The sequence below is a fragment of the Pan troglodytes genome, chromosome 10 (assembly GCF_028858775.2).
Source record: "Pan troglodytes isolate AG18354 chromosome 10, NHGRI_mPanTro3-v2.0_pri, whole genome shotgun sequence".
Classification (NCBI taxonomy): Eukaryota; Metazoa; Chordata; class Mammalia; order Primates; family Hominidae; genus Pan; species Pan troglodytes.
The window spans coordinates 137,279,159-137,303,591 of NC_072408.2; the positions used below are offsets into that span (position 1 = coordinate 137,279,159).

Sequence of the window (24,433 nt, forward strand, 5' to 3'; positions counted from 1 at the left end):
TCTCCCAGGTTATATATTTTCCTATTTGCTATTCATCACACTCCTCCCTCCAGATAGTCATTAACTAATGGAGGCTTTCAGAAAATCCATTTTAATATATAGGATGATAATGATGAAACCTTTTCCTGTGGGAGGAATAGACTTTAAAAGGCAACGTAAGAGATGCACATAGCCCGTTTTAAGTGGCTGCTGCTCCCCCAGGGACACGGGACAAGGTCATTCTGAAGAGGGCAGCCTCATCCAATATTGGCCTCTCTTAAGGGAACATTACCGGGAGGACGCCACCCCAGGGCAGATCCCCTTCGACGTAAATCTCTCCTTGAGGGGGTGGTGAATTACACGATCCTTGACTTCGGCAGGTGGGGGCCCCAGCTCACTGTAGCCCAGCCACTGTGCATGATGGATGCAGACAGCAGAGGCCTGAGGGGGACCCCATAGCCCTCCCTGTCTGCCTGGCTACTCACTCCCAAGGAGGCTGGCATTGGGCCAGGAGCCAGGGACAGGGGTGGTCACTCCCAATACGCCACTCACGCAGGTGGGACGTAGCCGTTGTTTCCTTCCCAAGGCCCCAGTGGGAAACATCTCTGGGAGGCAGGAGAAGGCCACTCATGTCGTGTTTGCGAGGGCCACACCCGGGGAAGTGCCACAGATGGCGCTGAGGACTCTGATTCCCCAGGCCCTCCTTTCTCTGATCCTACAAATGCCTCCCCAGGATGGGTGTCATACCTTAAAAAGGTACCCCAAGGCAGTTCATCAGAGACCAGGACGGCCTCCGGAAGGTCCACCCGCCTTTCCCCCTGGGGAAATTAATTCGCAAGCAAGCGAGTGAGCCACGCCCCCTCACTTTCCACCCAAGAGGAGCCAGCAGAGGACAGCAGACCACATCTGAGACACACAGTTCTGGGTCTGGATGTGTGGCCAAGGGAAAGCTGCTTAACCTCTCTGTGCCTCAGTTTCCCTGTAAGAACGGACCTGGTCCTGGCACCTGTCGTACTGGTTGCTTGTGAGGATGACATGAGAAGACACATGAATGGCATCTAGTAACTGGTGCACCAGGCGCACTTCATAAACGTCATCTATTATTTCTAGCAGGCATCAGGACAACTCTCCCCAACGTCCCCCACCCCCGGGCAGAAAGCAGGGGCACGCTCCTTACCTCTAGCAGCCGCACTGCGCCTTCATGCTCCTTCTTAGCCTCAACCTGAGCCTTTTTTATGATGAAAAGAGAGAAAAGAGTAAATGTCCAAAGGGGAAAGAAGACAATCGGATCAATGTCTGAATCACTGGGGGTGGGGGATCATTTATTTTTATTTGTCTAATAGAGGAATTAAAATTATTCCTACATTCATTATTTAACTTGTATTTGAGTTTCAGAAATACATGTGCAGGTTTGCTGTACAGATAAATTGCACATCCAGGGGGTCTGGCACACAGATTATTTCTTCACCCAGGTGATAAGCTTAGTAGCAGAAGCATCCCTCCAATGCCTCTGACAGCACCTTCATCTGCCCAAACGTCCGACGAACTGCTTTGGAAACAAAACCTAATCCTGCAGACTTGACTCCCGATCAGCTCTAGGTTCCCTGAGACCTCACCAGGCCCTGGAGGAGGGGCCGGGGCTGGGTCCTGAGCATGCAACAGGCCTTGGCACCTGCAGCCTGTGGCAGGGCCGCCCTCTTCAAAGCACTGGCGGCAAAGCCATCTGGGCCCCACAGAATAACTTCACATGTTTCACTACAGAAATGTCTCGGGATGGCTGCTGCCCGGGCAAAGGGCAGATTCAAGCACATCTGAGATGGAACACTATTATTTCTTGTCCTCACAGGCCTGGAAGTCCCAGCATCATCATGATGGTAAGGACCTGTCGTGTTTCAATGGCTTTGATGTTTTGAAGGTCCTTGTAGCCCTCGGCATAGTTCCTTGAGTCTCACTAACTTTTCTGCAGAGCTAATGTTTCATAAGATCCATGGAGGCCCCTCACTCTGCTCCATCTAAGCCAATGCCTGTTGCCCCATCACAGTCGCCAGGGGCCTGGATGGCTTATTGCTCTGTGCCCCATCCGACCCAGCTAGATGCCCAGCACTTCGGCCACAGGGAATCCGCCCTCCCTTCTGTGAGCGCCGTCTCCCCAGATGCTCCTGCTGCTCCTGCCGCAGGGCCTGCCCACCTCCTGGATAGCGGATCCTCTGGGTAACAGGCCTGTTCCTCAGGCCTCTTCCTCCAGCGTCGGGAGCTCCTCTCCTGGGAAGAACCTCTGGACTGGCTGGGGTCTGGGCCTCCCCTGTGCCAAGCACGGTCTGGACCCTCAGCGACTGGTGACCTGGGTGGCGTGGGGCCTACGGAGGGCAATGGGCCTCTGCCTGAGAATGCTGTGGGAGAGGGAAGCCCCTTTCTATTGGACTTTGGCTTGGGAGGAGGTGAGGCTGCAGCCACTTTGCCACCAGGAGGGTCAGGGCTGGAGTGGCTGGGGGTCTCCACAGGGAAACCAAGGCTGAAGCTGATCCAGAGGAGGGCAGAGAGCAGCCAAGTCCTGGTGATGTCAGGGAGGCCTTGGATTCTACTGGGTCTGAGGCCAGCAGATTTGAGCCCTGGATCTAGCCATGTCTGAAGCCACATTTTCAGTGATGGGCACAAAAACAATTTCCTGTTTGGGTTTTCTGTCGCTTGAAACCAAGAGTGCTAACGAACGTCATCGTCAGCTGTGAAAGCATGGGACACTTCCTAAAGTGCGGACACTGGAGGTTGGTTTCCTGAGGCTGTAATGAGACAGAGAAGAAAAGACGAACCAGGCTCCCGCCTGCAGCACAGTCCACACTGTGCACCCCTCACACTGACATCAGCATCTCCCAAACATTCCCCGTGGAGCAGGAAAATGGGGGTTTCTAAGAAGCATTATTTTCTGACACCAGAGTGCACCTAGCTCTTAAAACGTGGAACACTAATAAAGAATCCATACGCTACGCTGTGACTTACATTTAGAATTCTCAGTTTCCAGAGAAATATTTCCTCTAGCTGCCTGGAGAATAATTAGTGATGGACGATTCAACATCATAAATAAGCAAGTGAACATTATCTTAACAGTTTCTACTTCTCATTCGCAAAATTCCGTGGGCTGAAAACAGGGAAGAGCTTGGCTTCCCCAGCCAAGGGGAAATCTGCCATTCCCTGGGCTAAAAATGAAGAGTCGTCTGAGGTTTCTATAGAGTTCATTCATATGCGTTCCATTCTCACATATTTCCAATGAGAGTTTTAAGAGCCGGGCAAGTGACTGGAACACAGCACGTTAATTATACCATTCTCGAGTTCAGCTCAACCGTCGAAGGCCAAAAACTGTTCCTTTCAAAGCAAAAACCAGCAAGAGCAACAATAAATAGCAAAATAGAAAAAGAGACAAACAAGCAGGGAACATACAGGGATTATATAAATGATGCCACCATTGACTCAGTTGAATCAAAGATAGTTTTCAACTGGCAGGATTGAAAAAAAAGACAAAACAAAAAATATTCCAGCAGGCTGTTAAAACTCAGCCAAGCTGGCAGTACAACTTCGCTTCCAGCTTCAGATGAAAACCAGTGCATTTTTGCAGGCTACTTGCAAACTGGGCCATTTGGGCAATCAGAATAGACTGTTAAAATTGGCAGCGCTGAATTCTTACAAAATCCAAGCAACAGCTTAAGCGAGGCTCATTTAGGGGCCAACACAGGGAAAGTGCGACCTTTACGGAAAGTGCTTCCTGCAGAGCAGGGAGACTGGAGCTCCCAACGCTGGAGAAAGAGGCCTGAGGAACAGGCCTGTTACCCAGAGGATCTGCTCTCCGGGAGGTGGGCAGGCCCGGTGGCAGGAGCAGCAGCAGCATCTGGGGGGACGGCGCTCACAGAAGGGAGGGCAGATTCCCTGTGGCCGAAGTGCTGGGCATCTAGCTAGGTTGGATGGGGCACAGAGCAATAAGCCGTCCAGGCCCCTGGCGACTGTGACGGGACAACGGGCATTGGCTTAGATGGAGCAGAGTGAGGGGCCTCCGTGGGCATTATGAAACGTTAGCTCTGCAGAAAAGTCAGTGAGACTCAAGGAACTATGCCGAGGGCTACAAGGACCTTCAAAACAGGAGTTCCGCAGAGCTGAGGGCTGATGGGCATTTTCTAATACTCCAGGAGCACACAGGATTAGGGCAGACACTGCCTGAAACTAACACAGAGGGTCAGCTATGACCCACCGCAGCCATCCACACACAACCGAGGCCAACAATCTGAGGGCAGCACAGCAAATTCAGTCAAAGCATTAACTATGCATCGGGCGGTGAGCTCAGCTTCTCTTAGTATCACACGTTACATAATAGCCTTAAGACTGAAAGCGGTCATTCTACCAGTAAGAGGAACTGTAGACCGAAGTAAAATCGGTCAAGTCTGCGGATGAATTATAAATACGGAAAAGCCCTTTAGCTCACACCACTGGATCATCATAACTGCCACTTGTCACAAGACAAGGATGTAACCTACACGAGAAACTGAAAGTCTGAAGCAACGGAGCGCAGCCGGACTCCAGGCTGACCATTCACCTGGAGAGAAAGCCTCAGGGTTTCGGAATCAGGTCTCAAGTGGACCACGGGCATGTTAGCCTCAGCCTCCTTATCCGTCACATGGAGAAAACAATGGTGCCTCCGCCCCGCAGGTTACACGAGGGCTGACTATTCATTGATTCACTCCACAGGCATTTACTGAATGTTAATGAGAATTGATCGTCGGTCATCTTATCCGTGGGATTTTGACCCTACTGCCCCGACTGACGGAACCTCGTCACATCTCCAATTCCTTCTGTGCCCTCGAGCACTTTCGCCCATCCAGGATTTGCTGGGGAGCTCCTAGGTGTCAGGCGATGTCCTACGAGTCCGACGCGCCTTTCACGGAGCTGAAGTGCCAACAGGTGGAGGTGGGCAGTCGGCAAACAGACACATGAGCGAGCAGGCATGTTTTGGCATCAGTAAATGGGGCGACATGCCCTCTGTCTGGGCATGGAGTGGCGTCTGGTCTGAGGGAGACTCAGTGAGAGAAATGAACCAGTTCTGCAACAACCTGGGGACCAGGCATTGTCGATAAGGGTCCCCAAGAGGGGACTGGCTTTGGCACGGTCCAGGGAGAGGAGGAAGCAGCTGCAGCATGGGGAGCGGGAGGAGCGGCAGAGGTGGCGCAGCTCAAAGGAGGCCACGCCTGCACTCCGGGTCACAGCCCGGACACGCTGCACCAGCGGATTTGTGCCCAGAGTCGCTTCTACCATCGTCATGACCATTCTGTTCTCACACCGTCCCACTCCTTGCTGTGTTGCTGGGACTTCACTGACATGAGACGCTCCGTAAACGTCTGTTGAGTGAATGGACGCAGGGATTTGTGAATGAGCTCTTGCTCCCGGTCTCCAGGAAGCACGCGTCTCCCGGGAGAGCCTGAGGTTACCAGCAGACAGCGTGGGTCCTGGCTTGGCTGCATTTTGCCTTTTTAAACTGTGTCTCTGCTCAGGTCCCAGAGATGAGGGCTGCAGCATGAGCTCATTGTCCCTGGATTCCGGGAGGAGAGCCCTGGGCACTTTCATCACTCATTCGTCATTCACGCATTTGTTTATTTCTCCGATTTAACAAATGCTTTCCCTTTCACATGATCTTACATGCTTCTCCGGACCGCCATGCAGGGCAGGAGGACAGGTGGAGCTACCTAGGAGAAAGGTTCCTCTGGACAAGGTGCTGGGATGCAGGCCCCTGATATTAGACGCCTGAATGTCCAGCACCCTCTCAAGGGTGGTCAGGTCTGGGGGTGAGGCTGATCCCACCAAGGAATTTCTAAGTACTGCACAATGTGGCACAATCCACCTGTATTTCAGGAAAAATAAACTCCTGCTTCACATTGCACATCAAGAAAAACAACATTATAGGATGGAGGAAGCTGAGGATGAAAGCACAAAGAGGCAGGGAGGAGACCCGCCGACGGTGGGGAGGGGCATTTCCAGGATCCGGACTGAAGGAAGAGGCCAGGGGCTCCAGGCGGGCGTTTCCAAGGGGAAAATGGAATCAGAAGCCCCCCGGAGGACTGAGACTCTCTTGAAAGGAATTTTACAGCTTCAGCAGGGTATTGGGGAACAAAGGAATGATGGGTACACAGAGAAGTAAGACAACAAGCAAACAAAAAAGGCAATTAACTCCAGGGAAAGGAAGAGCTGTACAAAAACGGGAGATGCTGCCGTTTACGGAGCTCAAGGAGTTCAGCAGAAGTGCAGGTGTTGGTGAGGACAGAGGGGAGTTCTGTGTGGGACGTGGCGTCCGAGGCCCCCCAAGCAGTGGTGTCAAGCAGAGGGTGAGTAAAGGAATTGGGGCACAGTGGCGTCGTCTGGATTCCGGGTCTAAACCCGGGAGTTACCACGCAGAGGTGGTACTGAAACCCACGCATCCACGCGAGCTCACGAGACAGTGAGTATAGACTGAGAAGGGATGTGACTTCAGGACTGAGTCTTAGAGTCACCTGTGATGTGTAGAGGGGCTGGTGTGGAGAAGGAAACCAGGAGAGGCTGGTATCCTTGGAGGCCATAAGCTCAAACTGGGCCTCTGGGTCAAAGAAAACGAGGACAGAGAACTACCCACTGGACCGTAAGCTCATGCATGGGTGACACTAACAAAAGCCACTTGTTGGGGGTGGGGTCCCGTGACGGCAGGTTCAAGAAAGAGCTGGGGTTGCAGAAAGAGAGAAGAGGGTCACTCCTTTGAGATGGCTCCACAGCCCTCTCATCAGAATCATCTTTGGGCCTTGGAGAGTCCAAAGACGACTGGTGACTTCTATCTTGGTAGGGGGATGAGGGCCAGTCTTCAGCTGATCCGTGCCTCATGGTGCAGGCACCACTGCCTGGTGGGGTAAGCACTCCAGCTCTGTGCCTCAGGCCCAAATTCAACCCCTGTTCCCTCCCTGGCTGCACCCCAGCTACCCGGCCTTCCTCCTCTTCCCTGGATGCGCTGGGCTGGTTCCCAAGGGGGCCTGTGTGTGCTGCTCCCTAACCCTCGCACATTCCCGCCCCAGCCCTCGGCGTGGTGGGTGTCATCTGCTCCTTGAACTGTCACCTGTATCTAAAGTCACGGCCCCGTCAATCCGCCACTCCAGCCTCTCAACTCCCTTCACCCCTTGCCATCATCTGGGCTTACTCGCTTTTTCACTGACTTGTTCATCTTCCTTTTTTAGCCTGGGAGGGCAGAGCCGTGTCCCACTCGCGGCTGTGTTCCTGCTTCTGGAACAGCAGCTGAGTGGCTGCTTGGAGGGGCAGACGGCCGACCCCTGCTGAATGACAGTACGACGGAGCTGGTCACAAGTGCAGTGCAACGACCACCCACGTGGAAACTGAATGCAAAGATGAGCTCTGGAAAGAAGTCCCGGATCTCATTCCACTCAAGAGTCAGGCTTCCTCTTCTCATGCTTAAAAACTACATCAAAGCCTCTAGAAATTACAAAATTGGCCCATTCATATTTCATCCAGTTTTTCTCCCTCTGCCCCTCGCCCCACTAATGAAGCATCACTGTGTCCAAAACAGAGACAACGGTGAGTGTGGGGGTATAAAGAACGCCATGAGAACTGGACAGCACACAGAAGAGATTGTGGACGCGGAATAACAGAGTCGGTTCCAGGTCATTCTCCTTGGCATCAAATGCTTAGTAAATATAACTCCAGGCTTCTAGAGAATGTTCTGTTGAGAGGAGACATCCTTTCCCCTTCCTGGACAGTCTCTGTGTTTCTACAGACTTATTATCTGTCTCAGACGGTCCCCGCCTGGGGACGTGGCTTCTGGAGTGTGACGAATAAGTGCAGGTGCCATCAGGCGTCGCCCGGCCACGGGAAAGGTCCTTGAGACATGGCAGGAGAACATAAGAGTAATATTCCTGCCCGTGTCCCAGCAATATCCCTTGCGGATAACATCTAATGAAATATTGCTGCTCCGGGTGCCTGCCACCTTATTATGACAGGTAATAAGGGCTGTGAAGGTCCCATCAGCGCTGGCTTAATGAAATCTATCCTTAATACGATCTCATGCTAAATGATTAGAGAAATGGCATCAGAACGTATCTACCTGTTTCCACAAGCTCTGCTAATAAACTCTGGAGGAGAAACGCTGCTCCGGCAGATTCCTATCGCCCCCCAGGCTGGGTGAATGACTGTGAGCCCTTTATTTTGAGATCCAAGACCTGGATAAGCTGTCGGATGGATCGAGGGGCCACCTAGGGCAGAGGAGTGGCCCATTCCAGCCAGCGCCGGGCGGGAGGCTGTAGACCAGCCAGCTGCACTCTGGCCACAGGGGTGGCTGCCCTGCCAGGAGGAGGAGAGGGCAGGGCTGGGTGGGGACACTGGGCTCTGGAAGGAAATGAGATGAGACCTGTTCACAGGTCCCCACCTTCTCATTTCTTCCTGGGGGCACCCCAAGCCCATAGGCTCCGGGAGCACCACCCTCCTACCTATCTGGAGAGAGACAGCAGGACCGTGGCTGAGGACTGGAGTGGGGCGAGGTTACCTTTCTCAGTCCCCAGACCCATCACAGGTGCCCAGGAGGTAAAAATCCCAAATCACTCAGTCCTTCCTTCCCTCCTTCCCTGGTGCCTCTCTCCTTTCTCTCCTGATTTCTTTTCCTTTCTGTCTTACTCATCTTGCCTTTTCCCTTTCTGACTGGGATCCGGCTATAAATATTGCTCTGCAACTCAGTTTTCTCACTTGATAACACATCATGCAACAGCCTCAAGACAGCAGAATCAAACCACCATGATCCTTTTCGCTGACATCACACGGCGCCTGGTGTGGATGGACCATGGTGCACACAGCCATCACCCTTAGGTGGGCATCAATTGGGTCCAGTCCCTGTCCCCACTGCCACACAGCAGCACTGCAAGAAAACAAAACTCCTTTTGAACTGGTTCCTGTACTCCTTGCAGGGCATCGTCCAGGATGGGGGTGGCAGGGTCACCTTCTGTGTGCCCTTTTAGTTTAAACGGATGCTGCACACTGCTTTTTCCAGAAGGTGAAGCAATTCACACCCTGCCAGCCATCTCTACACGTGTGCTTTTCCCGACAACCTCACCAGCATCAGAGGTTAGAGCTTTGCATCTGCTTTCGCGTTATAAAACGTGAACACAGGTCTACTTAAGAAACACCAGAGCAGGAAAGCAGAAATGACTCTGAATTCTTCTGTGCAAGGAGAGAGAGGGAGCAGCCTGGGAGCCGAGGCTGCAGGTCGGCCGCTCCACCACACCAGGGATCCCCGGCCCACCCGTGGACTCCCTGCCTCGCACACTGCACCCAGCTGCCCGCCACTTACCTTCTGCAGAAGGTCAATTTCCTGCTGCTTGGCACTGAGAACAGCCAGGGCCTGCTCATGCTCCAACTCCAGCTGCTGCCGCCGTTCAGCCGCCTCTCGCATATGCTGTGGGGACAGAGAGAGGCCTGGCTGAGCAGGGCAGCCTGTGCCCATGGGCGTGCATCCTATACCCTGCACCAAGCTGGCTCTGACTCAGCCCGGTCACTCCAGAGCAGCCCCTCACTGCCCTGCAGGGCACCCACCTCCGTGCTGCCAACAGGGCTCTTCCAGAGGCGGCACTCCCAATGGGGGAGCTATGACATAAACAAGCCCCCCACCTGCCACTTCTCCTCTGCAGGTTCCAAATTCATCGAGCATTTGAGCAGAACTCTGTTCTCATGCAAATGTGACTTTCGTCTTTTTGCTTGTTTTGAAAAATTGACTCTCCCTCCTGTGCCTTTTTTGCCCAGGTCCTTTGTATATAACAGCAAAGGCTTATTGATGTTGCCCTGTGTGCCCAGCACTGGTTCAGGGTTTTATCTGCATTTAAGTCATATCATCCCCATCATAAGCCTAGGAGGTACGTTCTAGAAGTAGCCTCATTCTACAGAGAGGGAAACTGAGGCACAGGAAGTCATCCTTGCCCATCACACAGCTGGGAAGTGGACACCTGTTCAGAACGCAAATCCAGAGTCCACACCCTCCCGGGCGCTTCCAAACCTCAGGCTCTGGTCCTGACTGCTGACTCCAGTGAACCAGCGCACTCAGACCCGGGAGTCCAAATTCCTTCACTTACCCCTCTGGGAAAGTTGCAAGGTGGCCCCCATCAGCCAGGCCCATTTTCTGCATCAGAGAGGACAGAGCCGGGTTCCTGGCTCTGTCCTCTCCTCCTGACAATCCGTTTGTCCTGCTTGGAGGGGCGGTGCTTAATCCCCAGTGCCCAGGGTTCAACTCTCACCTATTTGCCCTCTGTGGGCCCTTCCCTCCCCTCTGACAGGTCTCACGAGCCCAGAGTCACCACTGGGACCCTGACAGTGAGGACTGGGCCCCCAGACCCATGAAGCTCACAGCAGTGACCAGCCACGAACCCTGGCAGCCTGCAGGAGGAAACACATGGGAAATGACATTGGGTAGAAATGGCCACAGCGGGCGGGTGGGTAGTCACACTGGGAACAGTCACAGAAAACATTTCCTGGGGTCCCCAAGCCACTCCTGGGCGCTTGGAAAACCAGCTGCAAAATGCTGGAATTTCATTGTCATTTCCTTTCATTCATACACACACACACACACACACACACACACGGTAACTTCGTGGTCAACATTTTAAAATCTGGGTCTTTTATATAAAAGACCCACATTCCTTCAAAAATGGGAAGAGTTGGCCACGCATGCCTCCAGGAAAGGACTGAGAAGGGAGTGGGAGCTGCCCCTTCCGACGGCATATACCCCCAATGTCTGCGGCCCCACGGGCCTGCCCCCCATGTCCCCTGACATCCAGGGCCACACAGATGACCCAGGTCCTAAAGCAAGTGGGTGTCTTGGCCCCAGCGAGCCATGGGGGACCCACACGCCTTCCTCCTGGGCTGGAACTGGTTGGTCATTTATTTTTTATTATTTTATTATTTTACAGTTCCATTGATTTTTAGCCTTTTACTCATTTTTATTTATTTTTATTTTTTTGAGATGGAGTCTTGCTCTGTCACCCAGGCTGGAGTGCAGTGGCAGGATCTTGGCTCACTGCAGCCTCCACCTCCTGGGTTCAAGCTACTCTCGTGCTTCAGCCTCCCTAGTAGCTGGGATTACAGGTGCCCACGACCATGCTGGGCTAATTTTTGTATTTTGAGTAGATACGGGGTTTTGCCATGTTGGCCAGGCTGGTCTGGAACTCCTGACCTCAGGCGATCCGCCTGCCTCGGCCTCCCAAAGTGCTGGGATTACAGGCGTGAGCCACCGTGCCCGACCACCTTTTACTCATTTTTATTTAGTTTTGGAGTCTTAAAGGCCTGTAGCCTTCGCAAGTCATGAGGTCGGACACACGCGTCCAAGAGAAGGTTAACATGGTTTCCTGAGGCCGCTGCCAACTCAGCCTGAGCTGGAAAGAGGAGCCTGGCAGGGGGGAGGCGAGGGAGTCCCTGCTGAGACTGGCAAGCTGTGAGGGCGGGGGGCACCCAGGCTCAGGGGGAGGGGTGTGGCCCCTCGGGAGGAGGCAGGTGGTGAGGGCGGGGGCACCCAGGCTCAGGGGGAGGGGTGTGGCCCCTCGGGAGGAGGCAGGTGGTGAGGGCGGGGGCACCCAGGCTCAGGGGGAGGGGTGTGGCCCCTCGGGAGGAGGCAGGTGGTGAGGGCGGGGGCACCCAGGCTCAGGGGGAGGGGTGTGGCCCCTCGGGAGGAGGCAGGTGGTGAGGGCGGGGGCACCCAGGCTCAGGGGGAGGGGTGTGGCCCCTCGGGAGGAGGCAGGTGGTGAGGGTGGGGGCACCCCGGCTTGGGGGGGGTGGTGGGAGTGGGGCCCCGCAGGAAGAGGCAGGCGGAAAGGGTGGGGGGCACCCAGGCTCAGGGGGAGAGGTGTGGCCCCGCAGGAGGAGGCAGACAGGCCGATTACATTCTTTTTGCCAGTTTCCCAAAGGCAGCCCTACTGCTACCTTTTTTGCTGCCTCTGAAAGCTCCTTTCTTCTGGGAAAGGCCTTGAAACAGAACCACTTTAACTGAGGGTGGGGAAAGCCTCCACTTTTCATTCTGCAAAGCGCTGTGGTTGGTGGATGTTTTGTTTGTGTTTAAAAAGTGAAGTCTTCCTCCTGGCCCGTGTTTCAGGCACGGCGACCTCACGTGCTGGTTCATCTACATTTTTAAGCTGAATAAACTCGGCATCCTCTCTGCTGTCTCCAGAAGAGGCTCCCAGTGAACTCAGAAGCTGGAATTACCCTGCACCCCCACAGACATCTGGGGGTTTCACTGTTGCTATGGGAACTCTCACAAGAACCCGGGATCCGGAGAAAATGGAGTTCCCCAAAACATGAACAAAACCCCATGAAACACGGGTGTCGCGGTCAGTGGCCCTCGCCAGTTCACTCTGGGGCCAGATGGGCCCCAGGGAAACACCATGCTTGTATCTTCCCACGTTTACTCCAGCTCTGAGCCTGGGCAGGCCTGGCCCTCCTGGGAAGAAGCCCCGGGTATTTGCTGCGCAGCCCTCCCGAGATCTGCCTTCACACACTGCTCCCCCCGCCCCGCTGGGCTGTCAGCCCATTTGGGCCTCGCCATTTCTAACGGTCTCTTTCCAAGAGCCTCAGTTTCCCCCCGCCCCCCCAACCCGCCACCACCACCACCACCCACCGCCCACCACCAGTTCACTGTGAGTGCAAACCAGCTGCATACATTGCAGGGCATTTTTAGGAGGACGGGGACAAGCCACCAAGACAAACTGACAGAGCCCTGGGGGATGCAGGGGATTCCCCGAGCTCCTGAGACGCTTTGGGAACTCTTCTCCAAACCCTGGCTGCCACCTTGGTGCAGTGTGGCTTTGCTCTGGTGTCAGGTTTCCCCATGAGGGTCCCAGAGGTCCTCAGGACGGCCAGTCTCTGCAGACCCTCATGAGGCCCTCCGTGTGGGGCTTCCAGCTCCAGAGAGGACTATTTCTACTCCATTTATTCATTCATTGCTTCTTCTGGATATTGGTTCATCGGACTGGCATTTATTGAGCACCTACTAGGTGCCAAGAAGCTGGGGACACAGAACAGGACAAACGTGTCTTCATGAGAGAACACCCCAGAGTGGGGGCACAGTGTGAAGGCAGATCGATGAAACGAGAAGGGCCCGAGTGTGGCACGGAGCAGGACGGAGGCACCTAAATGACATCTATGGTCCTGGACTTCAGGAGTGGCCATTTCCTACATCCTAACACCAGCCTCAATCTGATACGAGGAGGAGATTTCAGCCAAATTCCACCAGGAGAACTGGCTCACTCAACTCACTCAACATATATTTACCCAAGCACTTGTTTTGTGCCAGGCACCCTGCTGGCTTCTGAAGGCTACAGCAACACAAAACAAAGCAAAACAAAACCAGCTCTCTTGGAGCTCACATTCTGCAAGGGAGGGGGCACACCTCATCCCAATACACTCACTGTGTGTGTACATGTGTCAGATTCTGCAGGGGACGGGGCACACCTCATCCAGATACACCCATTGTGTGTGTACATGTGTCAGATTCTGCAGGGGAGGGGGCACACCTCATCCAGATACACCCATTGTGTGTGTACATGTGTCAGATTCTGCAGGGGACGGGGCACACCTCATCCAGATACACCCATTGTGTGTGTACATGTGTCAGATTCTGCAGGGGACGGGGCACACCTCATCCAGATACACCCATTGTGTGTGTACACGGGTCAGCAGTCCTAAGCACCATGGGGTCAGGCGGTCCTAAGTCCACAAATGCACGCACCTACTATGCAGCCACAAAAATTGTAAAAAATTAAAAATAAATAAATAAAAGGGGAGAAACAGAAAAAATAAACTGCTAAAAATATACTTTTACTTTTTATAAAAAAAGGGGATGGGAGCTGCAGTCCTGCTGGGGGCTGGCCTGTCGGCTGAGAAGGCCAGGGAAGCCCCCCCACCAAGATGGTGCTAAACAAAGGCTCAAACCAGAGACAGAGCCCCACGCGGCTGTGGGTGGAAGGCGGGATACACAGTGCCCGGAGCCCCCACCCTCACCTACACACAGTGCCTGGAGCCCCCGTCCCCACCTACACACAGTGCCCGGAGCCCCCGTCCCCACCTAGACACAGTGCCCAGAGCCCCCACCCTCACCTACACACGGTGCCTGGAGCCCCCACCCTCACCTACACACGGTGCCCGGAGCCCCCGTCCCCACCTACACACAGTGCCTGGAGCCCCCGTCCCTCACCTAGACACGGTGCCCGGAGCCCCCGTCCCTCACCTACACACAGTGCCCGGAGCCCCCGTCCCTCACCTAGACACGGTGCCCGGAGCCCCCGTCCCTCACCTACACACAGTGCCCGGAGCCCCCGTCCCCGCCTAGACACAGTGCCCGGAGCCCCCACCCTCACCTACACACAGTGCCCGGAGCCCCCGTCCCCACCTACACACAGTGCCCGGAGCCCCCGTCCCTCACCTAGACACGGTGCCCGGAGCCCCCGTCCCTCACCTACACACAGTGCCCGGAGCCCCCGTCCCTCACCTAGACACGGTGCCCGGAGCCCCCGTCCCTCACCTAGACACAGTGCCCGGAGCCCCCGTCCCCACCTAGACACGGTGCCCGGAGCCCCTGTCCCCGCGTAGATGTGTCCCTGAGCCATGCCACTAACAGGGGCTGCGAGGGCTTCCGCGGCTCCTGGAAAGCCCCCAGAAGTTCCCCCAGACACTGGCTTGCTGGCATGGACAATGTCCCGTAGGAAGGATAGACTGGAGGCGAAACGTCTCTCCAGAGTCTGCCGGCGACTGTCACTTAGGTGTCCTTGGCCGGAAGGAGCCCGATGCCCCCCGAAGTGGACCCCTGGCCCCATGTCGCATCCCAGCTGAAAGCCCCTCGGTGGGGAGTAAAGCGGCATGCTGTCACAGGGCCACCTGACTGCCTCTTGCCTCCTGATGCCGCTGCCACCACCATCTGCCTGCCTCTCATGCCCTGCTGTAACACCCTGGCTTTCGCGCTGTTTCTAAAGAGCAGACCAGTGCCCGCCTCTGGACCTTCACACGTGTTGCTCTCCCTGCTAGCCTGACTCTCACGTTCCAGCCTTTGCCCAAATGCCACTTCGCACTGAAGCCTGGTGGCCGCCCAGCCCCTCCTGGATACACCATGTTCTCCACCTGCCTTATTTTCCTCCTGAGCATCCTCATCCCCAGTGCACTGGCCGACTCCCTTGCCTGCTATCTGCTCCTTCCCCTGGAACATGAGCAGGCAACTTGCCCCACTGTGTCCCTGTCCCCACAACGGGTCACTCGGCACAGATGCCAAATAATCAAACTGCCGCCTTCATGGCCTCTTGGAGCTCAGTCCCACTGCTGTCCCCGCCACCCCCTTCTCCAGCCACATGGGCCTCCTCCCAGCCCCTGGAGCTCTCCACGCTGCCCACATCAGGGGCTGGCAGGGAAGGTTGGGGGAAAGGTGCTTCCAGCATTTCAGGCCAGCAAAAGCCATTAAAGAGCCTGAACACCTGGGCTCAAATCCCAGCTCTGATACTGGCCCGCTGTGTGGTCTTAGAGTAGTTACTTAACCTCTCTGTTTTCCATGTTCTTCTTTTGGATTAATTTTTCAACACTATTCTTTTTCAATTGGTTAGTGATTAGTGAAATAACTAATGTTGATTATTAATTAACACCCACTTCATAGAGGTGTTTTGAATTTTCCTTGGCATCTATTAAGTTCTCTGTGTTATGTTTTAGTCCCAAGAGGAGAAAACCCTTTCCCACTGGACGTGTGTAGCCCTGTGTGATGTCACTTAAACACCAGGTACAGGGTGGGAGGGAGGGACTCATGAGGCAACCAGGGCTGCACCAACAGGATGATGGACAGCTACCGCCACATTGGTAAAATGACGGTGAGAAATCGGAATGTGGCTGCTGTCATTTATTAAGCACCTACTATATGCAGGGCACTATGCCTGCCCAGGCACCGTGTCATTTGAGGCTGAGGGTTGGGTGCTTGTGGTCACTGCATCCCAGCAGAGCAACAGACTCAGCGAAGCTGAGCAAGGGCTAAAAGCCACAGCTGGAACATGGCCGATGAGAATGTCAGAACTCACAGCCAGTCTGCTCCCAGCCACTGCCCCACTTCTGGGTTGAGATGACTTACACCAGCCACTGCCATCTTGGAGCACTACGGGGGCCAGGGCAAAGAAGCAGCTTTCGACTTCCTCGCGGCCCACCTGGCCTGGGTGGCCGATTGTGCAGCTGCTTAATTCTGCCATTTTGGCTTAATTCTGGCTAATTTTGTGCTTCTCTTTATTTTGGAAGGGGGTACTGCCAAAGGCAGACTGTATCATCTTCATTTAGTTCTGGGAAAGAAGTTGTTAGCGAGAGGAGGGCGCCACCTTCCCTACCAGGACTCGCTAGGTAGATTCACCAGGCACCGAAACAGCTCCGGGCGTGGTCCTGCGGCCTCAGAGTCACTGAGGATAAAGGGGTGGCGGATGCTATGCTGGGCTCTTGCTTCAGGGTGCCAGTGAGATGAGGGTTGATAGATCAGATGGATGGAAACAAGTGCAGGGAAGAAGTCTTTGCATTTCTACGGTTAATGAACCAAGTCCGTACAAAGCAGCTGTCAGAAAGGCGTGAGCGGGAGAAGCACTCGGCCCTCGAAGACAGCCTCAGTTTCATCACAGATGCCATGGCTGGGAGGACAAGGTTTGCTGGGGCTTGTTTTGGCTTCAGCATCTCTCTCTCCAAATCTTACCTGTTTCTGCAAAGCCCTCATCCCCCTCCAGCCACTGCCCATGTATCTGCCTCCTGTCTCACACGCTCTTCCAGCCCTTCCAGTCGGCCTCCCTCCTGTCACTCGGCTGAGATTCTCCTACTAAGGCAGCCGAGGAGTCCCTGCAGCCCGAACCCATGGCCACTTTCCTGCCCTGACTGGACCAAATCCCTCAGCAGCACCCGACACCAGGGCCGCTCCTCCTGGACATGCCCTGGACTCTGGCCCCCATGGGGCGCACTGACCTGGTCTCTCCCCCTGACCTCTGCAATGACCTCCCGCTGATCTCTAAATCCTGGAGGGGTCACGGCTCTATTTATACCATTCCTTAGGTGATCTTAGCCAGCTTTGAGGTTTTAATTGCCACATAATTCCAAATGAACCCTTCATCCCCGCCCCCCGCCCCCCCGCCACTCATACCCAACTGCCTACTCATTATCCCCACATGGATGTACAGGAGGAAGCTCAAATTTAGCCTGTCCGAAATAGAATTCTTGATTTTCTTCCTCAAACAAGTTCCCTCCCCAAGCTGTGCCATCTCGGCCAAGGACACTGTCATCCCCTCAGCTCCTCCAGATGCAAAGCTGACAGTCATTCTTGACTTCCTGCCCCCTTTCCCGCCTTGTTCAACATCCAGATCTTTAAAAAAAAAAAAAAAAACCTCCCAATTTAAAAAAATGTGCACCCAAACTCCCCCCACCCATGTCTGCCGTTCTCTCCTGTGTCCAACGCTGCCACCTCATCTCTCCCCTAGACTATGATAGACTACGGCAGAAGAGCCCTTTCTGCCCCGAGACAGCTCCTCCTCTCCCCTGGACCATAACCAGCTCCTCAGAGCCCTTTCTGCCCCGAGACAGCTCCTCCAGAGCCACTGGCTGCACCAGAGATTGCCCCACAGCCATTCTCCTTCAAGATCACAAAGGCTGCCAACTGCACCGGGAACAAAATCCAGACTCCTGGCTGCAGCCAACAGGCTCCTCTGTGATCCAGTCTCTTCTCTGCCCTCACCTCTCGCCTCTGCCCCTTCCTCACTGTGCTTTTGCCACATTGGCTTCGCTCAGTTCCATGATCATGTCAAAGTCATCCCCAGCTCCAGGTCTTAGCGAGTGCCATTCCTGCTGTCCGACATGCTTGTCCCTGCATCACCACGTGGCCAGCCCTTCACGGCGTGATGGGGTTTAGGATGTGTTCCCTCCAAACCTCAGGTTGAAATGTGACCCCTGTGTTGGAGGTGGGGCCTGGTGGGAGGTGTCGGGGGCATAGCCCTCATGAATAGCTTGGTGCCCTCCCCATAGCGATAAGTGAGTTCTTGCTCTGAGTTCACTCGAGAGCTGGTTGTTTAAGGGAGCCTGGCTCCTCCTCCCTGTCTCTTGCTACCTCTCTCACCATGTGATGCACCTGCTCCCACTTTGCCTTCTGCCATGTTTGGAAGCTTCCTGAGGCCTCACCAGAAGCTGAGCAGATGCCGGTGCCATGCTTGTACAGCCTGCAGAACTGTGAGATAAATTCGCTTCTTTTCTTTACAAAATACCCAGTCTCAGGTATTTCTTTATAACAACACAAAACGGACAAAGACATGGCAAGTGTCCTGACCAGTGACCAGAGATTATTTTATTTACGTGTTTATTCTATGTCATCCTTTCCATCCCACTCCCTACCCTTGTCCATGAGAACCACAGGATCACAGGACTTGTTTCCCTGTCTACTGGTGCACCCCCGGCCCAGAACAGTCTCTGACACATGGTGAGGCAGAATCAATGACAGCAAAGGTGAGGCCTCTCGCCTAAAACATCTGTCCCATGCCCCCAGCCCACACTCCCCTCTCCATCCCTCACAGCCTCCCACATGACTCTGCAGCAATGCTGTAACCTGCTTGGTACCGTTCTAATTCCATGTAATTCTCACTTTCTCAACTGGACTAGAAATGGCTCCACTTCCGTGTGTGCACTCCACAGGCAACAGGAGTCTAATTAACATTTTCTAAGTGGAATTAAAGCAATGATTTTGAGTGGAGGATTCATCCTGTGGCTGTCTAGAAACTAGACTTTAACACTTGAGGAGCCTAGAGAAGATTGGATCCTCACTACCAAAGATTCCACATTTCACCAAACCCACAGTCAAAACTGTGAACCAGAGACATAAGCTGGTTCTCCTGGAGGCCATCACACTGGCGGAGTTAGTCACGCAGCTATAATAAAACATCTCTCAGAGATGGGCTTTGAGACTGATGAGGGTAGAGTGAAGTGGGTGGTGAAAAAAAGTTTAAGCCAAAAATAGGAGAGATATTGGCTGCAAAGGCTGAAATTCGTGGTGTTAGGTGGATGGTGGGGGAAAAGATAGCTCAGTCAGGGGGTGGTGGGGGCCGTAAGTTTAATATTAGTGAGGTCTATGAACCAGCCAAAAAAAAAGAGAAATAGACAAGGCTCACAAACACACGGACATGCTAAATATATCCATCCATCCTGGCATGAGGACATACTGATTCATTCTGCACAGCGTTACTTTTCTAAATGTAGCCAGTGTGCATGTCTCTGTTGAAACATCTATAGAAAAATCAGTGTTGCAAGGCTGAGATATTAATCAATGTTTCTTTCTATCACTAACCCTCTATTTCTCCTCCATTCCCCTCCCACTTCCCATCCTGAGGGCTCCATTCCGTGCTCACTGCCTCAGGGAGGATGGGAGATGGGTCAGGGAAGAGCAGAAACTGGGGACTCCCCTGGGCTTTGGTCTGCAGAGATAAGGGGAATCAAGAAGACAGCATACAGAGGGGTTACTATGAGAAACTGAGACTAGATTTCCCTTCTAATCTGCAGAAATATATTGCTTCACCAGAGGCAGACAGATTAGCTGAGAAGAACCGATGCATGTATAGACACTGGTGGATTCTGTAGAGATGGGCTCTTGGCTCTGCTTTCTGGAAAGTTCCAGAGAACTGACTCCTACAGAACTCACGGCTAGCATGGGGAGTTGAGAAAATGGAGCTTAAACAGCCTGGCAGGGATTTCTGAACGACCCTGGGATAGCTAAGAGCCCACGTGAATGCATACAACTAAACAATTAAATTCTTTCATGTCTTATATTTTACAATGTCTTCATGTAACTTTTACCCTTGTCTCTGAAATAATGGAAACAACTGGTAGACGGTGGCTTGTCTACTTTTACAGCCTACATATAAGCAATACGCATCGGATAGAACGGTGGGAATCTGTGTGTGTATACTTGGATGAGGGCAGGATGGAATCCCACGACATCTTGGCTTTGGGTCACCCTGCACCCCAGCCTAGATCTCACCTTGGTGTGCCAATCAACTGCCTCAGGTCTCTCAGATCTACTCTCTCTCCTTCTCTTGTTTTGCTCTGTATCAGAAAGAGCTACACTTCCCAGACGCCCTCGCCCTCTGCTTCTGGGTGGTCAGTCAACAGGCAGCATCGGCGGGAGGGAAGCCAGGGATTTCTCCCCCTCTCTCTGCCTCTTGAGCTGTCTCCTGTAGAGGCTCCATCTCCTGTCTCTAACCCACGGTCTCTGTTCCTGACTCTGAGATCATCATCACCCCCACTGTCCCTTCAGCCTTAGAGGTGATGCCAGCTTCACAATGCAGCCATCTGGCTTCTTAGTTCTTCCACCCTGTGTGTCACAATCCCCTGTATTAATGTCCCTCCATTTGAAATACCTTGGCTGGCTCCTGCTTTTTGACTGAAGTCTGACCGGTAGACTGAAGGAAAAGGATGAAGCCAACTCCAAATTGATGACACATTTCTATCACTCTTTCAAAATGAGTGTCTTAAAAGTGAATTAAGCACTTTGGGAGGCCAAGGAGGGTGGATCACGAGGTCAGGAGATCGAGACCATCCTGGCCAACATGGTGAAACCCCGTCTCTACTAAAATACAAAAAATTAGCCAGGCATGGTGGCAGGCACCTGTAGTTCCAGCTATTCGGGAGGCTGAGGCAGGAGAATCGCTTGAACCCAGGAGGCGGAGGTTGCAGTGAGCCGAGACTGCACCACTGCACTCCAGCCTGGGTGACAGAGCGAGACTCTGTCTCAAAAAAAAAAAAAAGATAAAAAAGAAAAGTGAATTAAGTAATGTTGAGGGGGTTGTTCTGTTTCTTTCACTTGAGTTGTTGCAACTGGATTCAAACCTGCTTCTCAGACTTACTGTGACAATTCTAAGTTAAAAAAAAAACTCACGGAAATGTTGATTTTGCTGACTGCCTACAAAGCAGAAAATAAATCTGTCCAGGAAAATGTACAATCTGATAATGTTTTTGTTTACTTATCTACAATTTAGCTTGGATTTTTTACTATCCCCTTAGTTTGCTTGAAATTTTCCCATCAAAAAATAAATGGTTTTGATGCTTCTTCCCAACTAGGAAAGCTTGTTCTGGTCCCAGCTGTCAGACAATCCCGGGCTGATAGCTACTTTAATGAATCAGCAGCAGAAGTATAAATCGGGGTACAGGGAGATGGGGGTGAAGATAGAGGTGCGTGGTTTACCTCAAGAGTTATAACATCACAGGGGCAAAGGCAGGTTCGGTAAGTTCCAGCTGCCATTTCTCTCCAAGGGTCAGGAAACAAGGTCTTAAGATAAAAGTCACTGGCCATAAACAACCTTATTCAAGGAAAATAATCTCGTCTGCAGGGCACCTGTGGTGTGAAGGCTGAGACCTGTGAGTTCAGCAACAGAATCGGCCAAGGGGGGGCTGCAGTAAACCCCTCGGCTTACCGGCCAGTCCACAGGACTAAAAGAGAGGCCAAATGCCAACTCACCCCAGAACTCAGCCACACCATAAAAGAGGGAGATGTGGTCAGAGTTCAGTGGGAGGGTGGGGAGCGAAGTGGGAAGCGGTCTACGCAGCAGCTCCCGAGCCCCCTGTGTGAAGCAACAATCAAAACCCACGTTAGTGTTTATCACAGATCACCACCTACAAATGGTGGGAAAATGGTGTTCTTATTCCGGTATGCACATTGCTGGCACAGTTTTCCCAGAGAACCTGCCTGAGACCCAGCCCGGCTCCAGACATCAGCCTCCACATGCTCACCTAAACACATCTGAGGATTACTAAGTTCTAGAAGTACTGTTATGCTAAGTACTGAACACACATCACCCATTTAATCTGCACAACAACGCTTGAAGCAGGTGATATTTTTATTCCCATTTACAGAGAAGGAAACCAAGGCCCAGAGCGGTTAAGCAACGTGTTCAAGTTTGCCCAGCTAGGCCAGGCTCAAGCCAGGATTTGCACCTAGCGAGCCCAGCTCACTCTCCCTCCACTGTCTCTGCTCTCTGCTGTCTAAGAGGCCTCCTGCAGGACCTCTCTCATATTTGCGGGATGTGCTGATGTTTGCTGGGACTCTCTTCAAGGCAGTACACATGAGAACCTTTTCTGCAGTGCCCTGAAGTCACTCCGCCTCCTTCCTTCCAGAGTTCTCAGGCCACCACGCACACTGTTCGTGCCTCTGTCACAGAGCCATCTGCACTTCTGGGGGGCAATCGCACTTTCCTTCTCACGACTTCCACAAGCAGCTAGGAGTCTCTCGGTTCCTGGGAGTGCAAGGGGCCCAAGGATTCCCAAAGGGAGTCTGAAAACCCCAGGTTTCGCCCAGAGACAGAATCCCACCACACCCTGACACCGGGCTTCCGCCTCCCCGCGCAGAGACCTTCCCAGGGCACGTGCTGTCATTCATGGGAAGGCTTCACATCTGAAAAGTACTCAGGATTATGCGCCACGGCCAAAACTGCCTGTCTGAAACGCTCTGCCTGTGGCAGGATTTATTTTTAAAGCAGCGATATTTATAGCTGACTGTCGACATTCACGCCAGCGCTTAAGCTGCCTACAAATGTCAGGGTGCCGCTATCCCAGGGAAAAGCTCGGATGTGACACGGAACGAACGAACCTGAAGCAAACTGAATTATCTCCTCAACGTCAGATCAAACGTGGACTTGTCCTGTGCTTGGATGCTGCCTTGCCTGAGCGAAGAAATTAAGGAAAAAGCAATTTCCCCAAATAGGAGTTAACAGTGACACTTTGAATGTCACATTAATGGGATCTGCTACGCGTGGTAGAAATAATGAAGCATTTATGTACACACGATTTGCTTTCACCCAGCACCTGGCAGAAGGAATGCAAGCACTCACAGAACCCACGTCTTCAAAAGCAAGAAAGACAAGGTCCTTAAAGCTGTTTGTTTTCATGGCATCACGACTGTCTGTCCTAGTCACAGAAGTCACACTCATTAAGAATGAGAATGTGTGTGAAAAACATTCATGTGAATTCAGTGAGGTCTATTTCAGCCCAAGTATTTTAGTTTCTCAAACTGGGAAAAAATGGATCCTTAGGAGTTCCTTTGGGGGGAAAAAAAGAGAGAGAGAGAGAGAAAGATTTTCCTGAGTGTTGATTGGTCTTTGATCCTAAAGCCTCCTTCCTTCTCCTCTGGCCCTGATGAATCCCGGAGATGCAGGGGTGGCAACATTCATCCATGCTGCTTTGGGAGGGTTATTTCTCTCACACACAGTTTCTGTCCTGCCCCAGTGGCTCCCGGCTGTGAGCCCGGGATTTTGGCCAGCCAAGTAGAGGGGATCTTATCAGCTGGACCTGTGTTCAATGTCATTTCCAACACGTACAGGCTGTGTGCCCTGGGGTGAGTTAGGTACCTCTCTGAACCTCAGGTTCCACGTTTATTGAATGGCAGCAAAAAATACCGTCCTTCCTAGGTTGTCGCAAGAATGAGATTAAATGTTAGATTCAAAGGGATCTGCACAGAACCAGGTGCGGCAGCTCACGCCTGTAATCCCAGCACTTTGGGAGGCCGAGGCGGGTAGATTGCTTGAGTCCAGAAGTTTGAGACCAGCCTAGGCAATATGGCAAAACCCCATATCTGCTAAAAATACAAGAAATTAGCCAAATGTGGTGGCGAACACCTGTAGTCCCAGCTATTCAGGGGACTGGGGCTCAGGCAGGAGGATGGCTTGAGCGCAGGAGGCGGAGGCTGCAGTGAGCCTAGATAACGCACTGCACTCCAGCCTGGGTGAGAGAGTGAGATCCTAGCTCAAAAAACCAAAACAAAACAAAAAAACAAAGTGACCTGCACAGGAATTAAGTTTCATGTAAATATCACTAAGTTTTATTTAGGTCTGCCACTCGATTTGGCTTCTGTTAGTTCCCTCCCATTTTCATTATTTGATCTCCCCTTTCCTGCCTTCTTTTTGTTTTTTGTTGTTTCTTTTTGTTCGTTTTGTTTTGTTTTTGAGATGGAATCTCACTCTGTTGCCCAGGCTGGAGTGCAGTGGCGTGATCTCGGCTCACTGCAACCTCCACCTCCTGAGTTCAAGCAATTCTCATGCTTCAGCTTCCTGAGTAGCTGGGATTACAGGCGTGTACCACCATGCCTGGTTAATTTTTGTATTTTTAGTGGAGACGGGGTTTCACCATGTTGGCCAGGCTGGTCTCAAACTCCTGACCTCAGGTGATCTGCCTGCCTCAACCTCCCAAAGTGCTGGGATTCCAGGTGGGAGCCACCGCGCCCAGCCTGGTTTTCAATTTTAATGTCTCCATGGAGTGCTGTTCTGTATGTTTTTATGTCACTCTTAGTGGTTGCCCCAGGGAACTCAATATACATATTTAAATTTAAACAATCTACTCAGAATTAAAACTTGCCATTCCAAGTGGAATTCTTACATGTTCCATCTATATACCTGAAACC

The 24,433-nt window shown here is 52.7% G+C and overlaps 1 protein-coding gene across 20 annotated transcripts in view; it reads right to left on the reverse strand.

Annotated features, from left to right (window-relative positions):
• The window catches only part of RIMBP2 (RIMS binding protein 2), a 321,527-nt gene that overhangs the window by 74,015 nt on the left and 223,079 nt on the right, over positions 1–24,433 (reverse strand). For all 20 annotated transcript variants that reach the window (XM_024348152.3, XM_024348148.3, XM_024348150.3 and 17 more), the window contains 2 exons: positions 9,326–9,430; positions 1,157–1,207 (listed from right to left, as the gene is read on the reverse strand). In XM_024348152.3, the coding sequence (XP_024203920.2) occupies positions 1,157–1,207; positions 9,326–9,427 (153 nt within the window). In that variant the 5' untranslated portion in view covers positions 9,428–9,430. The remainder of the gene's footprint in view (positions 1–1,156; positions 1,208–9,325; positions 9,431–24,433) is intronic.